The sequence below is a fragment of the Coloeus monedula genome (assembly GCF_965178545.1).
Source record: "Coloeus monedula genome assembly, chromosome: 21".
Lineage (NCBI taxonomy): Eukaryota > Metazoa > Chordata > Aves > Passeriformes > Corvidae > Coloeus > Coloeus monedula.
The window spans coordinates 5,714,425-5,734,244 of record NC_138801.1 but is presented as its reverse complement, the minus strand read 5'-3'; the positions used below and the strand labels follow the sequence as shown (position 1 = coordinate 5,734,244).

Here is a 19,820-nt window from a genome sequence, read left to right as displayed (position 1 = left end):
TCTTGGCACTCAAATATTTTTTCTCCTCTTGCACAATTTCCTAATAGTGCTCTCTTCCTCCACAGCTTTTTTCTGCTGACAAGCAGTATTGTATCTTTTGGAGTGATGAAAGGCAAAGGCACTGAATGGCATCATCAACACTTGGTAGCTCCTTTCATTTTTAATTAAACATGTGACAGCCAGTGGACCAGTAATGTACCTAAATAAACCACATTCACAGAACAAAGGAAGAAGACACTCTTGAGCGCTAGGTTTAATACACAGCGGGTATCCAACGGATACAACAGAAAAGTTAATTCATTCAGAATTTTAAGGAAGCAACAGTTGTGCATTTTGATTTTTTTGCTCAGTTTCACCAGGTACAAACATTTGAACCAGGCCTCAGCATCAGGCAGGTCCATGGACAGAGTAAAAGGAGACACTTGCTCATTATAACTGAGGGTATTTTCATTGCAAAACAAGGAAACACATATTTAGTTAGCTTAAAAACCTTTTTTAAAACAAGAAAAGAGTTACAGAGAGAATCAGTGACAATTATGTGAAATCAAAACAGTCTGCTAAAGCAGAAGTGTTTCAGTTCAGCAAAATATCTCCCTCATTTCCTTAAGTGCTCTCTTCTCCTTCAGCCCCCATGTTGCTTTTCATCCATTCCTGATGACTACTGCCCTCTGTGCTTCACACACATGGTTGTTGTGGAGACCAGCTGTTTCCCTACTTTTAATTCTCTTTTTCCAGCACAAGTTGTCCTCTAACACCTGAGCTGTGGCAGACTCCTCCCTAAACAGTCTCAAGGAAATGTCTTTTCTATGGATAGTGCCTGACTGCAGTGCCCTCTAGCTCTTGCCCTACTGGAAATTAATTGCCTTCTTCAGGTAATGAGAGGGAATTGACTCACAGCTCCCAGACTTTTCTTCCCACTCATCTTTTGCAGAGACCAGAGTGACAGCAGCAGAAGCCCAGCCACGGTGACAAGCTGGGTAGGATTCAGTGCTGAAGAGAATAATTTCAGTAGGAAGGTGCAGGGAAATAGCAGCCATGGTGCAGATGAATTATCTGCAGTGTTCTGATTGCCACAAATATCAGTGCTAAACTTTCTTGGCTTGGTCTAGATGAGAAAGTCTGGTGCTGCTGGGTGTAAAACACCATCCAAGTAGATGCCAATCCTTATGAGCAATTCCTCCCACAGATCTTGTAAAATGGAAGCACTGGTGGGAAGTTGCTCACCAATTTGCTCTTACCTGCTCCAGAGAACATGGGCACCTGGCACTGCTGGGTCACTGAAAAGGGCCACTGAAGGACAGGGCAGCCTCCAGCCAGGAAGGAAACCACGCACAGTTCAGGTAGAGGGTTCCTTTGTTGGCACAGTCTCTGCAGGGAGCTACTGAGTTGCATTCATGCTTTGTTTGCCAAGCTTTGGAATATTAAAGGAAATGTAGTAGTGAAAACATGAAGAGTCTGAGTGGGCCAACAGCTACTGAGCACAAGGAGCCCCTCTGCAATATCCTTACACGCTATGAACTTCTCTCCAGCTGGATTTTCATTTGAAAAATAGAACCCCATTCTGGTTTTCTGAGCAGGGCTGGTCACTGGCTGTATAATTTTGTGTGGAGTTGAAGTTTCCTGGCTTGTTCCTTTGATCCAGCAAAGCTGGAAGGCCTGAGGGATGCATTTCAGGGTATCCAACTTCCCCTTTTACATTAAACCGTCATAAAAAATCTGCCACTTTGCCCTCCCCTCCTTTGCAGAGCATTGATACAGTATCTGCAGGCCTGTTCTGTCCTCAGCTCTGATCTATGGCACCAGTTAAATCCTTGCCACCAAAAAGTGCTTTGCAGGTCATGCATTATGCCTGTTGTTTCAGTTAGGGAAACTGAGGCCCAAACTAGTTTCAAACTTCCAGTTACAGGAATTCTTGGATTGTGCTCAGAGGATACTTTTCCCTCTTTGCTCCTTACTGAAGGGAAAATGTTATTTTTCAGCTCACAAAATCTTGAAGACACTAAAGCTTGTAGGCAAAGCTCATGTTACTCTAACAGAGATGTTATTCCTTTTAATGTGCTGCCTCAGGCATTTACTTTGCTGGTGGCCTGACTCAAAATCTTATGTGAGGCTTTCTGCAACAGCCTGGTTACAGTTCCCTCTTTCCCCTGGGATTGGTGACAGATTTCAGCAAGCTGAGCTTTTCTGGCAGCCTGGCCTTGTTCCATTCATCTCCTTATTGCTGGGAAATTGAAATCTTTTTATCCTGGTTCAGGCTGAGGTACAGCTTGCTGAGGGTCTGTGAGCAGTGAGGACAGAGGTGTAAAACACCTTTACAGTGTGAAACAGCTTTGATGCAGTGTAGATCTTGTTAGTCTGGGATGCAGCAGGTGAGACTCCAGTAACTGCTCAACTTGTGGAAGCACTGGTTTGGAAAACCCAAACCTTTGGGGCCTCAAGGCAGATAAAACCAATTCACTGGTTGTTCATTAGCCTTGATGTAGTTGTGCCAAAATCTCAGAGTAGAGCCCAGCTGCTTGGCTTGGATTGCAGTGAGAGGCTGGGATCTGCTCCAGCTGAGATGGGAGTTCCTCAGCTCCACTGTCTCCCCAGCGTAGCAGCTGCTTTCTGGGGACAAGGGTTTCTGATACCTCACATCTGTGATGTGGCCCCTTCTGCTCTACTCCCACCTTGCCAACACAGTCAAAATCTTGAGTGCTTTTTGTCAGGTGGTTAAAGATTTTAGTGGCAGGAGCTTTCACTACATGGGCATTGGAAAGGAAGCAGACATGGTGAGTGGCACTGCCACATGAAACAACTTCCCAAGGACAACAGCACTAAATGGGGAATTAAAGAACAAAGCCTAACAACCAAGGCTGTATTTGCAGCCCCTCTTAGTTTTGCATCTAGAAGGAAGATTAGCAAATGTTACACAGAAAACAGATCTTGAAATAAGCTTCCCTATCTCAAAGCTCATAGGGACACAAATTCTTGGGAAACAGGAATAAGTGAGAGAGAAAAATACATTTCAAATGACTGCAAAAAAGTATAATTTGTCAAGTTTTGCAAATCTTATGAAAACAATTTAAAAGTGACACAAAAATATATATAAGTTTGAAAAATACTTAAAAGAAAAAAGTACAGATCTCACAATACCAAAACAAATGACGTATGGTTAAAAAGAAAAAAAAAAAAGACATTGAATAACACCGTATTGGCAGTAAACCTCTCCAGGCAGTTGTGTTCTGTCAGTTAAAGTGTCAGTTTGTGGATCAAGGATCCGTCTCTAACGTGTTCACAAGGACGACATGAACTCTGTGCATTAGCAGAGCCTCATAGCAGCGACTCAAATCCGAGAGCAAAGTGTACGAGGGAAGAGAGCAGCGAGTTACTGTGACTACTGGCTCTGAGGCCTGAAGTGTCCCAGCCTGCATGGCCACGGGCTCATCTGCCCTCTACCAGGCACAAAATCTTTTCTGAATCCCTTCTAAGGGAAGATTTGTGAATTGTCAAAGAACTGTGGTGAGCAGTGGGCTACGATATGGACAGCTGTGCTGTTGAGTGCCTGCCTGTGAGGCAAGCCTTGGCCTTCAGCTTCTTGAGCCATTCCAGGTTACAGGTGAAGACTAGCTCAGCAGGACTCTCACCTGTCACACAGACTGGAGTAATGCTGCTGATGGGAGTGGGACTGCACTGCTAAGTGCTTCTGGGAGTTAGATAGGAATAGGGCCTTCTGCTTCCAAGAAAAAGGGGAAGATGTTGGGGTGGAACAAAAGGTGCTATTTCCTGGGACTGGCTGGAGACTCCCCACCTCCAATTCCAGCAGTTGTGCTGCAGTGAGCTTCCTGTGAAGGGAGATTATGATGCTACTGAGCACAGCTTGTGATGACACTGAGAGAGCAGAACAGCTCCAGTCCCTTCCTGGAACTTGCACAAGGGGGTACAGCTGCTCTGGACTAGGGCCTAGCAGAGTATATTATGCAGAGGGAAATATTCTGATTGGCTTTGTAGCCCTTCCCCACAAAATAGAACACAACTAAAAAAGGTGGTGAAGGACTGGAATGCAGGTGTGTAGCCCTTTGTGAACAAACCTTGTGCCTTCCTGCACAGGCTCCCTTTGAGAGAGAAGCTGTGTGGCCAAGAACGTGTAACTGGTTTTACTGGTCACCCCATACCTTCTGAGGCTGGGTGGGCTGGCAGATCCTACTGTACTGCCAGTGGGGACAAAACAGACCTCTTGAATTTATTAAGAATTTCTTACTTCCAAATGACCCACACAGAATTAGCAGTGCTTCCATTAATGTGAGCCTTCTATTAAAAAGCCCTTAAAGGAGTGAATTAGCTTGAAAGGTCTTCTCTAGTTTCTCCATTTATACATCTCACTAAAAGATCAGTTCTTTTGGTCTGTCTCTCTTGTCCCCCAACCTCTCTAACCAAACAAATAACTCATCACTGCCTGTCGCCCCACTGAGCAGCCAATGCTGATTCAGGACTGGTGTTCTTGCAGACATCTCAGGACCTCATGCAGTAGAGCAAAGGGGAATTTTCTAAAAAGTGGGAAATAGACATGTCACACTAGTGATCACACAACTAGGTCTTCAAGCTCATGGTCATTTGAGGCTCTCTGTGTGGTCTAAAATAAAAAGGTTAAAAGATACATAATGTAGTTGTCTTTGTTTTTTGTTTTCTTTTTATACAGAAATCATACACACGGAACTTCAACCTGAAACTTCATAACAAAAAAGTCCACTAAGTTAAGGAAAGCATTTTGTTGTGCAAAAAGTCCCTCCCCCCTCCCCTATTCACCTTCATCTACTGAGGGTCTCACACACACACATAAAGTTTCCTTCCAACGGGCGAGTTGGTAAGAAAGAGTCCTCCCTATGTACAGTGAGTTAGAGAGAAGCTGGATACAGTGCTGGAAAGAGGCATTGGGTGATTGCCTCTATCTGGAAGTGTCCATGTTCTCCTCCTTAAAGTTACTGCAGTGCTCTATAACTTTCCTATGGATAAAACAAGGACAAGGAGAGACGGTTTAGTTTAAAGCTTATTGCATCTCAGCTGAGAGACAGTAAGGTAAGAACTGTTCCAGAGTTGATTTCTGTGTAACTGTGTCCTGTTTGTATCTGAGACACAAACTGTGTCAAAACCAGTAAACTCCACAAACCAGTTTGGAATGTCAAGTTATGGTAGTGCACATCCAGATTCAGTTGTGACCATTCATTCATCACCCCCATATTCAAAACCTTGGATGCCTTTAAATCCTACCAGGAAACCCATGAATACAAATGTTTGTCCTTCACTGTGCTGTCGCCTGTCGCATCCCACGCACTGTGTGTGACTGTGACTGTCTTCTGCAGGCTCCACTCCCCTCCAGCATTTAGCAACCCTTCAGCTGTGGGAATACCTGCTGCCCACTCACCAGGTACGTATTCCCTGATCTCTACCTCTGTCTTCTATTCATTCTGCAGGTATGAAATTACAGCTCTCACTTTGCCAATGATCAGAAACTGCAGCTGGCTTTTACAGCTCTGAAAGGATGACTCCAAAGAAAGGTGTCATTGCGAGGGTGATGGACTCTACCTTCTGAAAAATGCTCTCATTTTAACTGTGCAGTTGGCACTTCAGTGACAGGCCAGTATGATTCTGAAGACAGGGAGCCCACCCAAGTACAGGGAAAAGTGATATTGGCTTAAGAACTGCAATTAGCCATGTGGCTCCCTTGCTCAACAAACCAATCTACAACCCAGTTGCCTGGTAATGATCTGTGTGTACTGACCACCTATAAACATCTCTAGTCTTCCGTTTTCATCCTCTTTTTCCTCTGCTTCTCCTGTGTTCACTTCATACCTCTCATACACATCACTACAGGCCTTGCTTTGCTTCCTCTTCATGTGGAAGAATTAAAAACTAAACTAAGGGTAAAATGAGAGTTTGTGAGTTTTGTGCACTGGTGTCCTACCGGGCCATTTCCTTGGTCTCTTGTCGTGCTGAGGCCATTTTAATCATGTCCTTCAGGAGAGGAATCCCACCTTCTTTGATCAGCAGTGGGCAGTACTTGTCAGCTGCAGAGAAATGAATAAAGCAGGTCCTTGTGAACCCTCACAACAGTGGTACAAAGGGTGGCAGGAGAGGAAGGAGAAGGATCAGGACAGTGAAGGAATTTCCTACACACCAAGTCTAATTACCTTTGTTTGGCTGTGCTGCCTGGACATTTCTGAATCATTCAAAGAAGGTTTTCTCTACCTACATCGTTTATCTGGGAAGGCTTTTTCTGCTGACAGCCTCAGGTCCACCCCCTCAACTTCTACAGTGCAGGGAATATGATTTCAAAAAGAGAACTTACGGTAGACAGAGACCAGGTTATAGAGTGCCCAGGTGGCCCAGTGCTGGCTGACTGGGGAGATCCCTTGTGGAAGAAGTCGAAGGATTGGTTCAAATGACCTGCACAGAAATATTACAGAAGTTGTTAAAAATCTGAGAGCTAATTCTTTCAGCACCTTTGCCACTCACAGCAATACAAACTCTCTGCTCATACGTACCACAGCAGTAAATCCATTGGCATGTCAAAGATTTTGGCACCAAGGCTAAGTCTGTGTCCCAGGGCAGTGCTGGCAGGATTACAGACCCCACCACTTCAGCACACGCTCCCCAGAGAAATAGCTGCAATGACGGCAACTGAGCCCAGGAACTGATTTCCATCCTCCATTAGGCATTTCCTCACAAGAGCTGAAATCCAGCAGCACTGGATCAGTTTGAGGAGGGACAAAGCCAAACCATACCCAGGCAAAGCTGGCTGCACATGTGCAAGGGTTGCTATGTTTCCTCTGACAACAATACTACACTGTCTATACTGTAAACAGGCACTGGAATGCCAGTTCTGGATCCCTGCCAAGCACTAAGGGAATTCTGAGTACCTGATACCCTCCTACAGGAAGGGGTATAGAGGATTCCAGCAGTTGTATTAGCCTTTGAAGGGATTTCTAAGTGTCTAAATATGCCCCAGAGAAGAGTGAAAGCATGTGACTTTGGGAAACAAACAGACTTAAAAAGACAGACTGCAAAGGATAGCAGTATCAGAGGAATATGCTTCGGCAGTCCCAGACAGATCATGGTTTTCCTGAGCTACTCAATTTCAGCAGAAACATACAGGAGAAATTCTGCTGGGCTGCCAAACTTCTCCCATAGGAATTGTCATGTAAGGTGTCTAATTTCAGCATCTTATGTAACATGTTTCAAAGGAACATGTAAAACCCTCACTGAAGAGTATGTCCCTGAGGATGTTTCTCCTTCACTCTGAACAGAGTCTTCATACTGGGCTCTCTCTCTTCCTTTCTCTCTGTTGGTGTTTCCTTCCTATGACAATCCTGGCTCCTGGGTGAGTGGGCCAAACTTTTCCATTCCTCACCTGTAATTGATATTTCTCCTGGAGTTGATATCCCAGCTCTGGATGGCTGCCCACATCCTCTTCACAACCTCCTCTCTGTGAGGCTCACAGATCCCCCAGGCCTCTGGACCATCAAACATGATATGGGAGAGCACTCCACAGGCATTATAAGACACCTCAATCCCATCAGCTTTGCTCTCCAGGAGGTTGCTGCCAAGAGAGAAGAGATCACTTAGAGCTGCTGATGCAGGAAAGATTCACAAGTCTCCAGGTGGTTCAGGAGACGAGATCAGAGCCCAGCTGGTCGCCAGCCAGGCACTCACCTGAACACACTGATGAACTGGGAGGTCATGAGCTGTGGGCGGAGCTCCTTCACCTCTGCCACATTGCCCAGGAGGCCCAGCATGTTGCGGTGTAGCTCCTGTTTCTCTGGGAACTCCTGGCCAGGCAAGGAACAGGGTTATACACAGGTAGGACTCTGGTGATGCTGAGAACAAGCAACCCTGGGAAAAGGCTGTACAGTGCATCTAGACAAGCTCAGTATTTTTGGGTAGTCAGCAATGGCTCCTTGGCAGGTGCCAAATGGTGCTAAAGGTATGTGCAAAAAGAGAGGATCAAAACCAGGTCCACTGTGCAGTGCTGCTCTGCTTGAGGGGGCTGACCAAGATGGGGAAAGGGGAAGATGTGTTCACTGTAAGTTTCTCTGTTCTACTGGCTGGGTGGACTGATGTGAGAAAGAAGAACTTGCATGAGCTTTTACTTTCCTGTTTGTGCAATGTAGGAAGTAATGCTTGGAGAGGAGTAGAGCCAGGGATGCTGCCCAGGCACCTGCATCTCCACTGCTCCTGTCAGCATCTCTCCAGAGACAATCAGACACTTACTTTCAAGCACTCCAAGAACAGTTTCATGCCACTGTAGTTAAGGAACATCTCGCAGTTATCTGGGGTCTCATCAGTGATGTTCCAGAGGGCACTCCAGGAGAACTCCATCACTTGATCACACTATAGGGAAAGGGACAGAATCAGAGCTATGCTAATGCAGGAGCCTGGTGCAAACCAATCACCTGTTTCCTCTCTGGCATCACCCTAGATGACTTCAGAGGTAAGAAAACCTTGTTCACTTACAACTTGTCAGTAAGTGGGTTTTTTGTTTAATATTTTTGCTTCCTTGTCACATTCCCCTGCCCTCACCCCAGGACAAGAAATTCTACAGTGTCAGCTGAGATGTCTTGTGTTTGTTAGAGAAGCTGAGCTGGCAGTCTGGGCTGATCTCCATGCCTAAGTCAGACTGAAGAGAAAATACTCTATGTATATGGTTTTTTTTGGAAACACTCACCGTTTTATCAGCCAACTTCTTCTGAATCAACTTTAGCATTGTCTGTGGGCAAAGAAAGAGGAAGAGTGAAAAACAGTTCAAAAGTCATGGAGCTAAAACTTAACCAGCCCTGTAGTATCACAGCAGTTATGGCCAATTTTGATCTTTTGCAGAGAACCTACTTGGTATCTCTTTCTCTAAACCAGTGGGACTGGGTTATGTTCCAAGTTGCAAGTATTCACAGAGCTGAACTATGCCACAGTCCCTGAGATGCTGAGTTTGCAGTTGAGTCAGTTTTGATCTGTATGACAAGGTCTGGGATGTGGCATAACTGCACCAAAACAAAAGCCTCTGCAGTTCGTGGAAAAGATGAGGGATATGGGTTGAGTTGGGAAGCTGATGCAAACTTGGGGAGAAGGAGGAGCCAGTCACAAGGTGGCACCAGATCTGGAAATAACCCGATGTGGTGAGGTCAGGTGTAAGGTTACAGTGCCTTTCTGCCCTCACACCAGCCTGTCTCTGTGATCATAACTTCCAGTGTTAGTAAGCCAGTAAAGGGGTAGGTTCCAGGAGAGGTCAGCAGGGACGCTGCTTCCCTCCAGTGATATTGCGAGGTTGGATCATGGCTGGAGGCATCTCATGGACAGCTGCAAGGGAATTGTACCAGCCTGGGTTATGGATAAGTAGACACCTTGGGACCATACCAACCATGACAAACCCCATCTTGCCCACAGCTTCTTTGTGGTCGTTGTCCACCTGGCAGACCAGGGCATTGCAGAGGTGCACAGCGATGCGCTGGATGGACTCGTCCTGCCGGCTCTGGTTGAGAATGTTCAGCAGCAGCTCGTTCACTCGGCGGTACTGGAACTCCAGCTCCTCGGGAATGCTGAAGTTACACAGTGTCAGGCAGCAGTTCCGCTGTACCTGGGTCAAAAGGAAGCAAACATTGGGCCAAGTGGCTACAAAATCACAGACCCCGCCACCTCATGTTTCCTTGCTGCTTGGTATTGAAACCATCTTCTTGCCTGATTACACCTACTGAGATTTCTGTTACCCTCTGATCTAGTGCTGTACTTTAGCCATGCTTCATGGCTGTCACCCCAGCCTCATAAGGCCACCCAATTACTCAGGGCCCATTGCTTTCCAAGCCAGTTCCTCGCTGCCTTTGGGCTCTCTACACAGCTGATGTCCAGTACAGAGATTTGAGATGTTTCTTTCCATTGACCCAATACCCCCTTTACCCACGATTTCACCTCACAGTCAGTGCTGGGTGTCTGTGTGTCACATACACCCTTTGACCACTGTCCATAGATAAAACGGAGCACCCTGCATCAAATCCTCATTGCTGAGTGGAGGCCAGGAGCAGACCTGGGCAGTAACTCCTCTGCCTTGTTTAACTCCCTGCAGGCAGAGGAAACCCAAATGCTGACACGAGGGAAAGAGGACTATGGGAACCAAAGGAGCCTGGGCTGCTCTTACTGTGACCTCCTGGTAGGACTCCATGCCGTTCAGCACCACCTGGATGACCTGGCGCCGCAGCTTCACGCTCTGCTCCATGCGGTACTCGGAGTTGGTCAAGTAGAACAGTGCCGCGCTGCCCGTCACCTGGATGTTTTTGTCATCCTTGTGGCACTTGAGGGCTGTGATCACCAGCTGCAGAGAAGCAACAGGGAGCTTCAGTGCCACAGACTCGCTGCTAATTCTTGGAGGGACTGTTAGAAGCCCACAAGGAATGTGTGGCCCAGGCATTGCAGGAACGTGCTTAGGAAATGAAGGTACCCAGTTGCACTGCGCTACAGGAACTTTCTCTGGAATGGCCTGATACAGTGTCCCAGGGTGGAAAAAAGGACTGGAAGTGCAAAATTCCCCTTGTCAGGGTGAAGCCAAGGCTTACCTGGAGGGCTCTCAGCAGCTGGCTGCAGCGCTCGATGCGGGCAATGTCGAAAAGCAGGTTGATGGCCCGGGAAGTGATTTCCGGCCGGTGCTCGGTGTAAGCCTCAATAGCATTCAGGACTTGCTCTTCGTTCTTGTCTCCACTCACCTGGCGTGGAGGAGCAAAAAGAGTCAGGGGAGAAGTTATAAAGGAGGAAAACCAACATGAGAAGGAAACGCTGAAAGGTCGAAGGGTATACCTTCCCTCTGCCCTGAGAGTAGTTTCAGCCCAGGATGGGACAGAGGTTGAGTCACTTTTCAGTCCAGAGGGATGAGAAAAGGCATCTTTGGGGCAGGAGGATACTATTCAAAAGTAGAACTCCTACTGTCTTAAATCCTTTTCTGTAGTCACAAACATCCTTCAGGCAGGATGATTTCTCCATGCTTTTCTCCAAGAGGTATGTTTTTCAACCCTTATAAAAACTACATGGGGTACAGGTCTTGCTTTCTGGCAGTTTTCTGGCATTATGAAGTAGTTATTGAAAGGTCAGAGCTCAGGTGTCACACCCAAGACCCATAGAACTCCACTCTACTGGCAGCCAGTATTTTCATGTTCTTTCAACTTCTAACAAGTTCCTACTGCCAATATTCCTGCAGCCTCCTTACCTTGTAGGCTGGAATATGGGTCAGGCGGCAGAGGGATGTTTCAAAAAGGCCCAAGAACTGGAGTGGTCGTTTCAGACCCCGGAAGGGAGCAATGCTGCTCTTTGCTGGCTCAATGCTGGGGTGAAAAAACAAGAGAGTGCTCATGTTGGTACCATGTTTCTCCAGGTGTCTCCTGCCACAAAGATGGCTGTCAGCCCTCCATTCACTCTGACTGTGCTGTTTCATACCCAGAGAAGTAAAAGCTACACTTCATTTTATACCAGTCAGCTGCTTATGAACATAACTCTAAATATTCATCCCAGGTGATCCTGAGTGAAAGGTGAATGTGTTGAATGGAACCAGCATAAGAATTCCTGCAGACACGATGCAGCTTGCCCAGGTAAAATTTGTCCTGGAAATTCACTAGCTGGGGTGAAAATTTCCTCTTAAAGGGATGTGGATTTCACTCATCCAATGTATTTGCAATGTGACAGACAGGCTAAGTCTGCTTCTGTGAGCATGCAGGAACACTGTTTTTGCTGCCATGTTCCTTGTTGACCAAGAGCCAGTGCATTTTCACCAGCTCTGGTGAAAAGGAGCCAGTACTGTCTCACTCCTTTGCTTCTGTTCAGTAAGTGCTTTATAGGAGGGCAGAGTTCTTGGCTGATCTGGAAAACCAGACCTCTAGGTATGCCTCTACTGAGGGGCACCAGGATTTCCAAGAGTTGATCTGCCCAGTATCTAGGTCAAATCTGAAAACAGGCCTTTAGATTCCAAGTTCCTAAAACACTCAGCCCTCCTATGAATGCTATTGTATTGACTCAGTGTATAAGTGTTCTGTCAGAAGAGTCTGCATCTCAGCAAGGGTAAGAATATTTTGTGTAGGAAATGTGTAAGGCTTTGGAGTCCTTTCAGAAAAAAATCCTGCAGGAGATCCCTGGGAGAATGTGTGTGGAAAAGAACTGAAATATGATATGCATGGCAGGCAGATGGGATGAATTCTTTATTACTCTTACAAGTCCTTACATGTGTTGCATACAGCAATCACAGCTGATTCTCACACCAGTCTTTACTGTCAGGGGAAGCTGGCAGGAGTTGTATCCTGCTTTTTAGTACTAATTAGACCTACAGAATTTGGGAACTTAGAAGAGGGAACTGTTCTTAATTAATCTTTGACTGATCTATCCATCCAAACAGACCTCAGTAATTGCTGTTCCCTTACCTTGTCTGGCCCATCTTCTCCTCCATGCTGGGGATAGTGCAGTTCTCCAGCATGGTGTGCCCTGAGATGTCAAGCGAAGTGAGGTTCACCAGGTTTTCCACAAACAAGTTTAGAACCCGCCGGGTCAGCTTGAACTTGTAATAACTGGACAGATGGTCTCGGGAGATATCCAGGTGCCTGCAGGTGATAGAGAGCATCTCACAGCCTGGAAAGCATTAGCTGGGGCTTCTGCCTCCCTACCAGAGCCAAGTGTGATTATTATTTATCATTATTTCCTTCCCAAGATACAGGAATGTGGTTCTGTAGGCTCTGGCAGCAGCAGCTGGCCCTGTGTTCAACCAAAGCACACAGGTATCTGGAGAGGGCTACTTGGAATGGACCACAGTGAATCATCTAGCCACACATCACAAAGGAAAATTGCTCCAGGCTCAGAAACTGCCTTTTCCAAACTCCATCCCAGCAGCCACCTGAGCATTTCTACCTGGAGATTAAGATGCACCAGAGGATCTGTGCATCCCCAGGAACGTATCTTGCCTCATCCCACAAATTAAGTTACACAGGTTTTTGTCTGCCTCCCCAGTCTTATAATTTTTCTACCCCAGGCTATTACATTATCCTGATTTCTTTCAGGTATTTAAATGCTTAAGCTTTGGGGAAATCTTGCTCCTAGAGGAGTGGTGGGACAAACCAACCAGCCATCGTGTGCAGGTGGGGTCCCTTACAGGGCAGAGAGACTTTGCTGGCTCTTGCCTAAGACTGGAGCCAACATCCCACTCATTAAAGTGTCTTCTACCTGTTGCACACCATGTGGGGCGATGGGGTCATGTGTGTTGTTTTTTGTTTCTCCAATGGGAAGTTTCTGCTAAGTGGTGTCTTCTTACAAGCAAAATTCAGGCTGGCTTTAGACATGTCAGTTATGTACAGTGAGTCAATGAGTGAGCCTGTTCACAGGAAGGTTTATAAGCTGAACCCAGCAGTGGGTGCCTCTTTGGTAGCAGGCAAGAAGACCATTCCTGAAAGACCTTTCCCTATCAGAACAGATCTGCTGACCTGAGCTTGCGAAGCTGTGCGATCACTTGGATGTGCTCCTCAGAAAGGTCCATGTTGTAAAGCACTAAGGAAACCAGACTGTCCTTCCACTGGGTCAGGAATCCCACATCATTCAGCTGGATCCCAGAAAGGTCGAGAGCTGCAAGGGAGGCCAAGGGCCGCAGCAGTGTCTCCACATTTACCCCCTCGATCAGGCGGCCCAGGTTCAGGAAGCGCAGGCGGCTGAAGCCTTCAAAAGTGAAGTCCTTGACCAAGACCTGGCGAGTGGGGTTCACCAGGCAGTCGTCCTCGCAGCCCCCGGGGTTCTCCTCCTCATAGAAGATATTGCAGCAGCCAAAGAGGCTCAGGGAGATCAGGGTGTGGCTGAAGCTCACCAAGGTTTGCAGGCTCTTGGCTGTCAGCTTCTCACAGTTAGTCAGGTAGAGCTCAATAAGATCCTGAAAAAAGGGAAATCAAGGTTAGAGATATTTCACAGGTAAAGTGCCCACCCTGTTTGCTCCACACCTCCCACTGGGACAGCCTGAGACCATGTATCACCCAACTTGACCAGTCCTATGTCATTCCCAACAGTGGCTTTGGGAGCTGAGAAGGGAGAAGCTGAGGTTAGTCCAAAGAAAGCTTGGACAGTGAAGGATGGAGCCTTGGGAATCTCTGTGTGTCTGGGATTCTAGCTGGTGCCCATGCAGCAATGCTGCTATGTGATGTGGCAGCTGTCAGTGCAACACCACCTGCTTCCTGATGGCCTCCAGGTCCTGGTCCTGCACAATGTGTTCCCGCAGGTGGATCCGAGCTAGCCTGGTGCTCCGTGGGTCTGAGAAGAGGGTGAAGAAGCTCTCATGGGGTTCAAAGATGCTGTCTGTCTTCACCAGCTCCACGTACCTGTGTGGGGCAATGGTGTTAGCACAGCACAGGCTCAGCCACAGCTCTGGCACCTGCACTGGTGACAAGGAAATGTGACCAAGGTGTGAGTACATAGCAAACCCCCCCCCACCTCCAATCACCCAGATCAGCTTTTGGGGTAAAGGAAGTCACCCACCTCTTCTGGCACAGAACTAACAATCCCTAGGAAAATCTTGGGCGAAGATTAGTGCAAGACTGTGTGTGGCAAGCACAGACTCCAGGATTTTTTTTCACTAGCTGTTTAAACTTAGTAATGTGATTTTTTTTTTTTTTTTTTTTTTTTTTTTTTTTTCATTTTTCAGAAAATTAGCTGGCCAAAATTCTCTGCCAGACTTTGTGGGCACAAGTTCAGCTGAGAGAGACTGTGACAGCCAAATTACATAAATCCCTGGAGGCAGGTTGCTTTATAAAACTATGGGAGCAGCAGCCTTAAAATGTAACACCTGTTAGCACTCTGTGCTCTTATTTCTCTGCTTGGAGAGAGTGTTGTAATACTTCAGTGGTGGGAAATGGGAAGGCTTCTTTGTTGCTCGCTGACATTCTAGGAAGAAGCAGTGACTGTTTCACTCTGGTTTTACTCTTTTAGTTTCCCTTTTAACAGGATCTCGTTGAGCTCTGACTAACTTGGAAAGGGTGATTACCACAGAAATTAGAATGATCGCAGTACAAAAGGGAACACTTCCTTCTGAAGTTCATGCAAACCCTTATTTGCCAGTATGATCAATTGGAAAAACAGAGCCCTATGAATTCTTTCCCATAATTCTTTTTGGAGAACTACACTCCCACTTCTCTGAGCTCCCAGCTCCTTCCCAAACCAGGCCTGAAACGTACTCGTTGACAAGTTTGTCACAGATCTCGCTTGGCAGGAAGATGTCGGGATGGAGCCGGAGTGTTTCGTTGTCCAGGAGGTAGCAGAGAGTCCCCTCCAGGTTGCGAAGGCAGTAATCGGTGCACAAAGTCATCAGTGACTCGGGACTGTCGGATGCCATTTTGAGGGAAATTACAGGAAGGAGAAGAGCAGAAGGAAGCTTTTGATGCAGGAAATCCTTCCCTCAAATGAAGTTCTGGGATGAAGTTATGGGGCCATCAGGACAGCTATAAGCAGAGAGGGGAAAAAAGATGCATTGAGAAAAGCACAACTGCAAGTGTCCCACAAAGCTGCCACACCAGCAGGATGTTTTGTTGTATTTACAGCCCATCACTTGCTGATCTCAAAAGGACCTGCAGCACTTTGGCCTCTCTGGCAGTGTGCCTTTAATTCCTTTATTCCCACTCTAAGGGGATACTGTGGGAATGAGTTAGTGTGTTGTGTTTGGAAATGAGGCTACCCAGCAAAATGCTTCCTCATTGCAGGGTTATCTGGCTGACAAAGGCCCTCAGAAAGGGAAGTGGCAGAAGCCACATTGCTTGGTTTCCTTCAGAGCAGGTTGGATAAACCAGCAGAACATTTATTGTCAACTTAATCCTTTGTATGGCACCAGTGGGATCTGTGGCCCTGTATTTCCTGCCTGCAATTCTCTTTGCCAACATTCCAAGTCAAGTTTAATTTTCAAGCTCCATGTTTCTCTGTAGTGCCAAGCCAGAAGCTTCATGCAAGTCCTTGAACTAGAGCGTGAAGTGGATCAGAAGCCAGAGGGAAACACATGGACTGGCCTGGGATCCTTTTGCGTGCAGTGTAACACAAGGACTGTGACTGTGCTGGACACCTCTACATCCAGCTCACCCTCACGATCCCAAATCTTTCACAGAGGAGTACAAGTGACTAAACTGGAAAAAGGCGAGGTGCTTTTGCCCTTCTTCATTTTGGGAACAGGATAAAGGATGGGTGAGGCAGACAACTGGCGGACGCTATCCCTGTTTTCTGATTTGAAATGATCTGACTGCTCTGGTATCAAGACTTGCTCACTGGGGCCTTGAGGGGTTACCAGAAGAGTTGGCTTGAAGACCAACGATTACATTTCACTTTCAAAGGGTCAAATCACATAAGCAAACCAAAACTTTTCTACTTATTTCCACAGACACAAAAAAATTGTGTTGAAATGTTTATTTATTATATAAAACCTCTATCTTATCAATAAGTCTGTCCCTACTGGCCCTGAGAACACTGGTGCTGTGGAGGTAGCTGTTATTCTCTGCACTACAGCTGAGCAGCCGTTGCTGGAGAAGTTGTTGCAAAATGTCCTTAACCAGATTCCGTTTCTGATCTTTATCCTGCAGCTGCAAACAGCAGGACACCTGTGTGTCACCAGCTCTCTGCTTCTCTAAAGCCTCTGCTGCTCTTTCTTTCATTCCTATGGTATCAGTACAAGAGAGGAGAGTTTAACTCCCATTCCTCAGCTTAATCACTCTAAAAGCTAATGCTGAGGTAAAAACCCCTAAAACCTCAGCAATCATAAAAATTATTCTTTAAACTCTCTTCAATCATGGTGTTAAGGGTGTAACTTGCTCTTTTGGTCACAGAGTGCTGAGCTGGGGGTCACAAGAACATCTCAATAGTGCCACAATAGTTCCTTTGCGGTGCATGTGGTCCAGTCAATGAAAATTAAGGGTTTTTCAGCTTTGATAAAGGAGGAGCTCCACAATCCACAATTCTCTCCTTTGGAGTTAAGTAAGGTGAGAAGTCAAGGCTGAAATGGGCCACTGAGTGTAGAGTATTGTCCAACTGGCTGGGAGGTCCTGGCAAATGGAATGCAGGTGGGAGGAAGCTGTCCTGTGTCTGCTTTGGAGATAAACTGGCCTCACCTCCAGAACAAGTCCCTCTAGCAGATTTTGCCTGAAGCTTGCTGGAGAGAATCTTTCCCGAAAGGCAAGATTGACAGGAAGATCTGAACCAGCTGGGAAGCATGTTCTGCTGTCCCTACCAGTTCCCCTGTGCCATCAGACAGGAGGTCCCTGCAGCCAGTGTTCTTCCACTGTTTACTACTGAGGGCCAGAGAACTCGAAAACAAATTCCCATTGACAATCTATTGTCACGTGCAGCTGGAAACAGCCAGTGCTTGGGACTTGTCCAAGCAGCTCAGAGCACCAGAGGGCAAGGACTGCCTTCCTGTGGCTCTCTGACAAGCCTCTGTTCCCTCTCTGCTGAGACCAGCACAATGCTGCCAGTTGATCTCAGCCCTGAAGAAATCAGCTGCCCTTTAACTTCTGAGCTACCTGTGATCCACCAACACAATCCCATGCAGAAGTTTAATATCAAGAATGGTTAAGCTGTCCCTGTGAAATAAGACCAAAGAAAAGTTTTCATCCTCCTGATTTATTACAGGTATCTGAGCAGCTGCTGTGACCTTTTGTCCAGGACACAAGCTGGCCTCTCCCTCCTTAGACTGAAGACATGACACCTTGGCAGCAGAGAGGGAAGTAAGAGTGTCAATAGCTGCCCTGAGCAATACTGTCTCTAGTTATAACCTTGGCGTGTGACACAAAGAAATGAGAGGCTGAAAAATCATTAACATTTGTCTAATTGTTCTCCTCAGGAAGCTTCACACAAGCTTCAGGATCAAGCTGCCTAGTGACTGCCACCAGTGCTTTTCCAGCAAAGAGCTACCTGGTGCCATGTGGGTTTTGGTAGAGTTAAAGACAGATGCATGAAAGATGCTGAAAATTCAAGAGCAAGAATTGAAAAGTGACCAGAACTTCAGCTGCCAGTTCTTTTTCCAGTTTATTTCTCTGACAGATTTGCCTCCATCTTAGTGCACCCAAGGAATTGAGTTCCTCAGAGCCTCGAGAGCAGGCGCACAAAAGCCCTTTCTGTGGGCACCCAGCCCTCTCTGTGCAGTAACAGCAACCTCCTGCCATCCACGGACCCCAAACCAGATGCAGTACAGGCAGCTCTACTTACCCCATTCCCAGCATCCAGGACCCACCAGCCTCTTTGCAAATATTGCTCATTTCCAGGCTGCATATGCATTGTTACAGCATTCCAGGCTGTACTGGCATGTGAGGCTCGGGACCTCTCCTGGCACTTCTGGGGCCACCAGTGCCAGTATCCTCTCTCTTGGACTTCAGACTGATCATCTCTCCCAGCCCCTCTCCAGGCAGTGCCCAGAGCCAAGCCTGACTCACCGTGGCTCCATGCCAACCACGTAACGTTTATGCTGTTGCTACAAAAATGATTGGCAAAGCTGACTTTTCCAGCATCAGGGACTCATCCAAGGAGAGGGCAAACAATATGCACTGCCACGAGCTGATTACAGTGACTTCAGGATTATAAATGTAATGTAAATGCAGAGTTTGGCATGGGTTACACTCTGAAGGGAAACTGCACTGTCACTTTAGCTGGCATCTTGCAGCTGCAAATCACTGTGACTTTATTAATTGATGGGTCATGGCTGCCTGTGTGGGGACACACCATCCCTTCTTACACTAGGGAAAGTGAAGTAGGAGGAGATCGAGCTACACTCTGTCCCAGCAAACTCCCAACCCTGTCAACCAGCCAGGACTGACATCGTGAGCGAGACAGCTCGCACTCGCCGGGGAATGTGTTCATCTTTGCCTGCAGTAAAGATGCTCCTTCAGCTCACTGAATTACATCATGGATTTTCATTCCACAGGTCACCTGCCCAAGAAGACTACCTAGAGCCCTTGGTCACGGCTCCCTGGTCGCTGGGGCTCCATCAGCCCGCGATGGTCTCTATCAACCCCGCGGGCAGCGTTGGCCCCGAACGCGAGCCCTCCCTCGTCCCCCAGGCACTCAGAGGTCACCTCGCCGGGCAGCGCCGGAGCTGCTGCCGCGGCCCGGAGCCCTGCTCGGCGGGGCCCGGCTGCTCCTGGCCGTCCCCGGGAGGGGATGGGGACTGCGCCGGGGGCACCGTCCGGCACTGCCGGGGGCGACGGTTCCTCCCCCCGCCCGGGCGGGCAGGCCCGGTGCCCCCGGGTCGGGCTGGGGAGGGGGGCACCGATACTCACCTGGCGCCATGCGGGACTGGTCCTGGCTGGTCCCGGCTCCCCGGGGCGGGCCGGGGTCCGCGTCCTGCTCGGGCCCGCTCCCCCCGCCGCGGCCTCCGCTGTCAACAAACCCGCCGTCACTTCCTCCCCCCGCGCCGGAAGCGCCACCGAGTCCTTCCCCGGAAACACCGGCCCGGCCGGAACGCTCGGTCAGCGGGGACCCGGCGGGGACGGGGACGTTCCGTGACGTCACAAGGCCGTGACGCCACGCGGCGGAGGCACTGACGTCACTGCGGGGGGCAGAGCTTGGCCGCGGCGTCCCGGCAGGGCCTCCCCGGGAAGGTGCGCGCAGCCCGGCCCGTCCCTCGCTCAGGGGCCGCGGCTGCCGGCACCGCACAGCCAGGGTCCCACCGCGCCCCTTCACTGAGGGGCGCCATTCCCGCGAGCCCCGCTCACGGCTGCCATAGGCACGGGCTAGAGCGTACCCGGGACAGCGCGACCACCCCGGGAGTCTCTTCAGTGCTTGGGGGACCGGCTGCTCCAGCCCGCGGGGTCTCTCCTGGCGCT

The 19,820-nt window shown here is 48.1% G+C and overlaps 1 protein-coding gene across 1 annotated transcript; it reads right to left on the bottom strand.

Annotated features, from left to right (window-relative positions):
• Positions 1-157: 157 nt before the first annotated feature.
• Positions 158-19,429, bottom strand: ZER1 (zyg-11 related cell cycle regulator). Its single transcript, XM_082295205.1, has 16 exons — positions 19,275-19,429; positions 15,201-15,464; positions 14,198-14,348; positions 13,470-13,906; positions 12,420-12,596; positions 11,219-11,333; positions 10,575-10,721; positions 10,160-10,333; positions 9,389-9,604; positions 8,702-8,743; positions 8,248-8,367; positions 7,690-7,805; positions 7,388-7,576; positions 6,326-6,423; positions 5,942-6,044; positions 158-4,982 (listed from the first exon to the last, which is right to left on the bottom strand). Exons 2-16 carry the CDS (start codon positions 15,356-15,358, stop codon positions 4,925-4,927), a joined length of 2,301 nt encoding a protein of 766 aa, XP_082151331.1. The 5' UTR covers positions 15,359-15,464; positions 19,275-19,429; the 3' UTR covers positions 158-4,924.
• Positions 19,430-19,820: the final 391 nt, after the last annotated feature.

Excerpts from the sequence above, each read along its gene's own strand:
- ZER1 (XM_082295205.1), bottom strand. The coding sequence starts at position 15,358 with ATGGCATCCGACAGTCCCGAGTCACTGATGACTTTGTGCACCGATTAC. Across the intron at positions 11,334-12,419 it reads GAGAAGATGGGCCAGACAAG|CATTGAGCCAGCAAAGAGCA; the intron begins GTAAGGGAACAG and ends TTTTCACCCCAG. Across the intron at positions 4,983-5,941 it reads GAGACCAAGGAAATGGCCCG|GAAAGTTATAGAGCACTGCA; the intron begins GTAGGACACCAG and ends TTTTATCCATAG.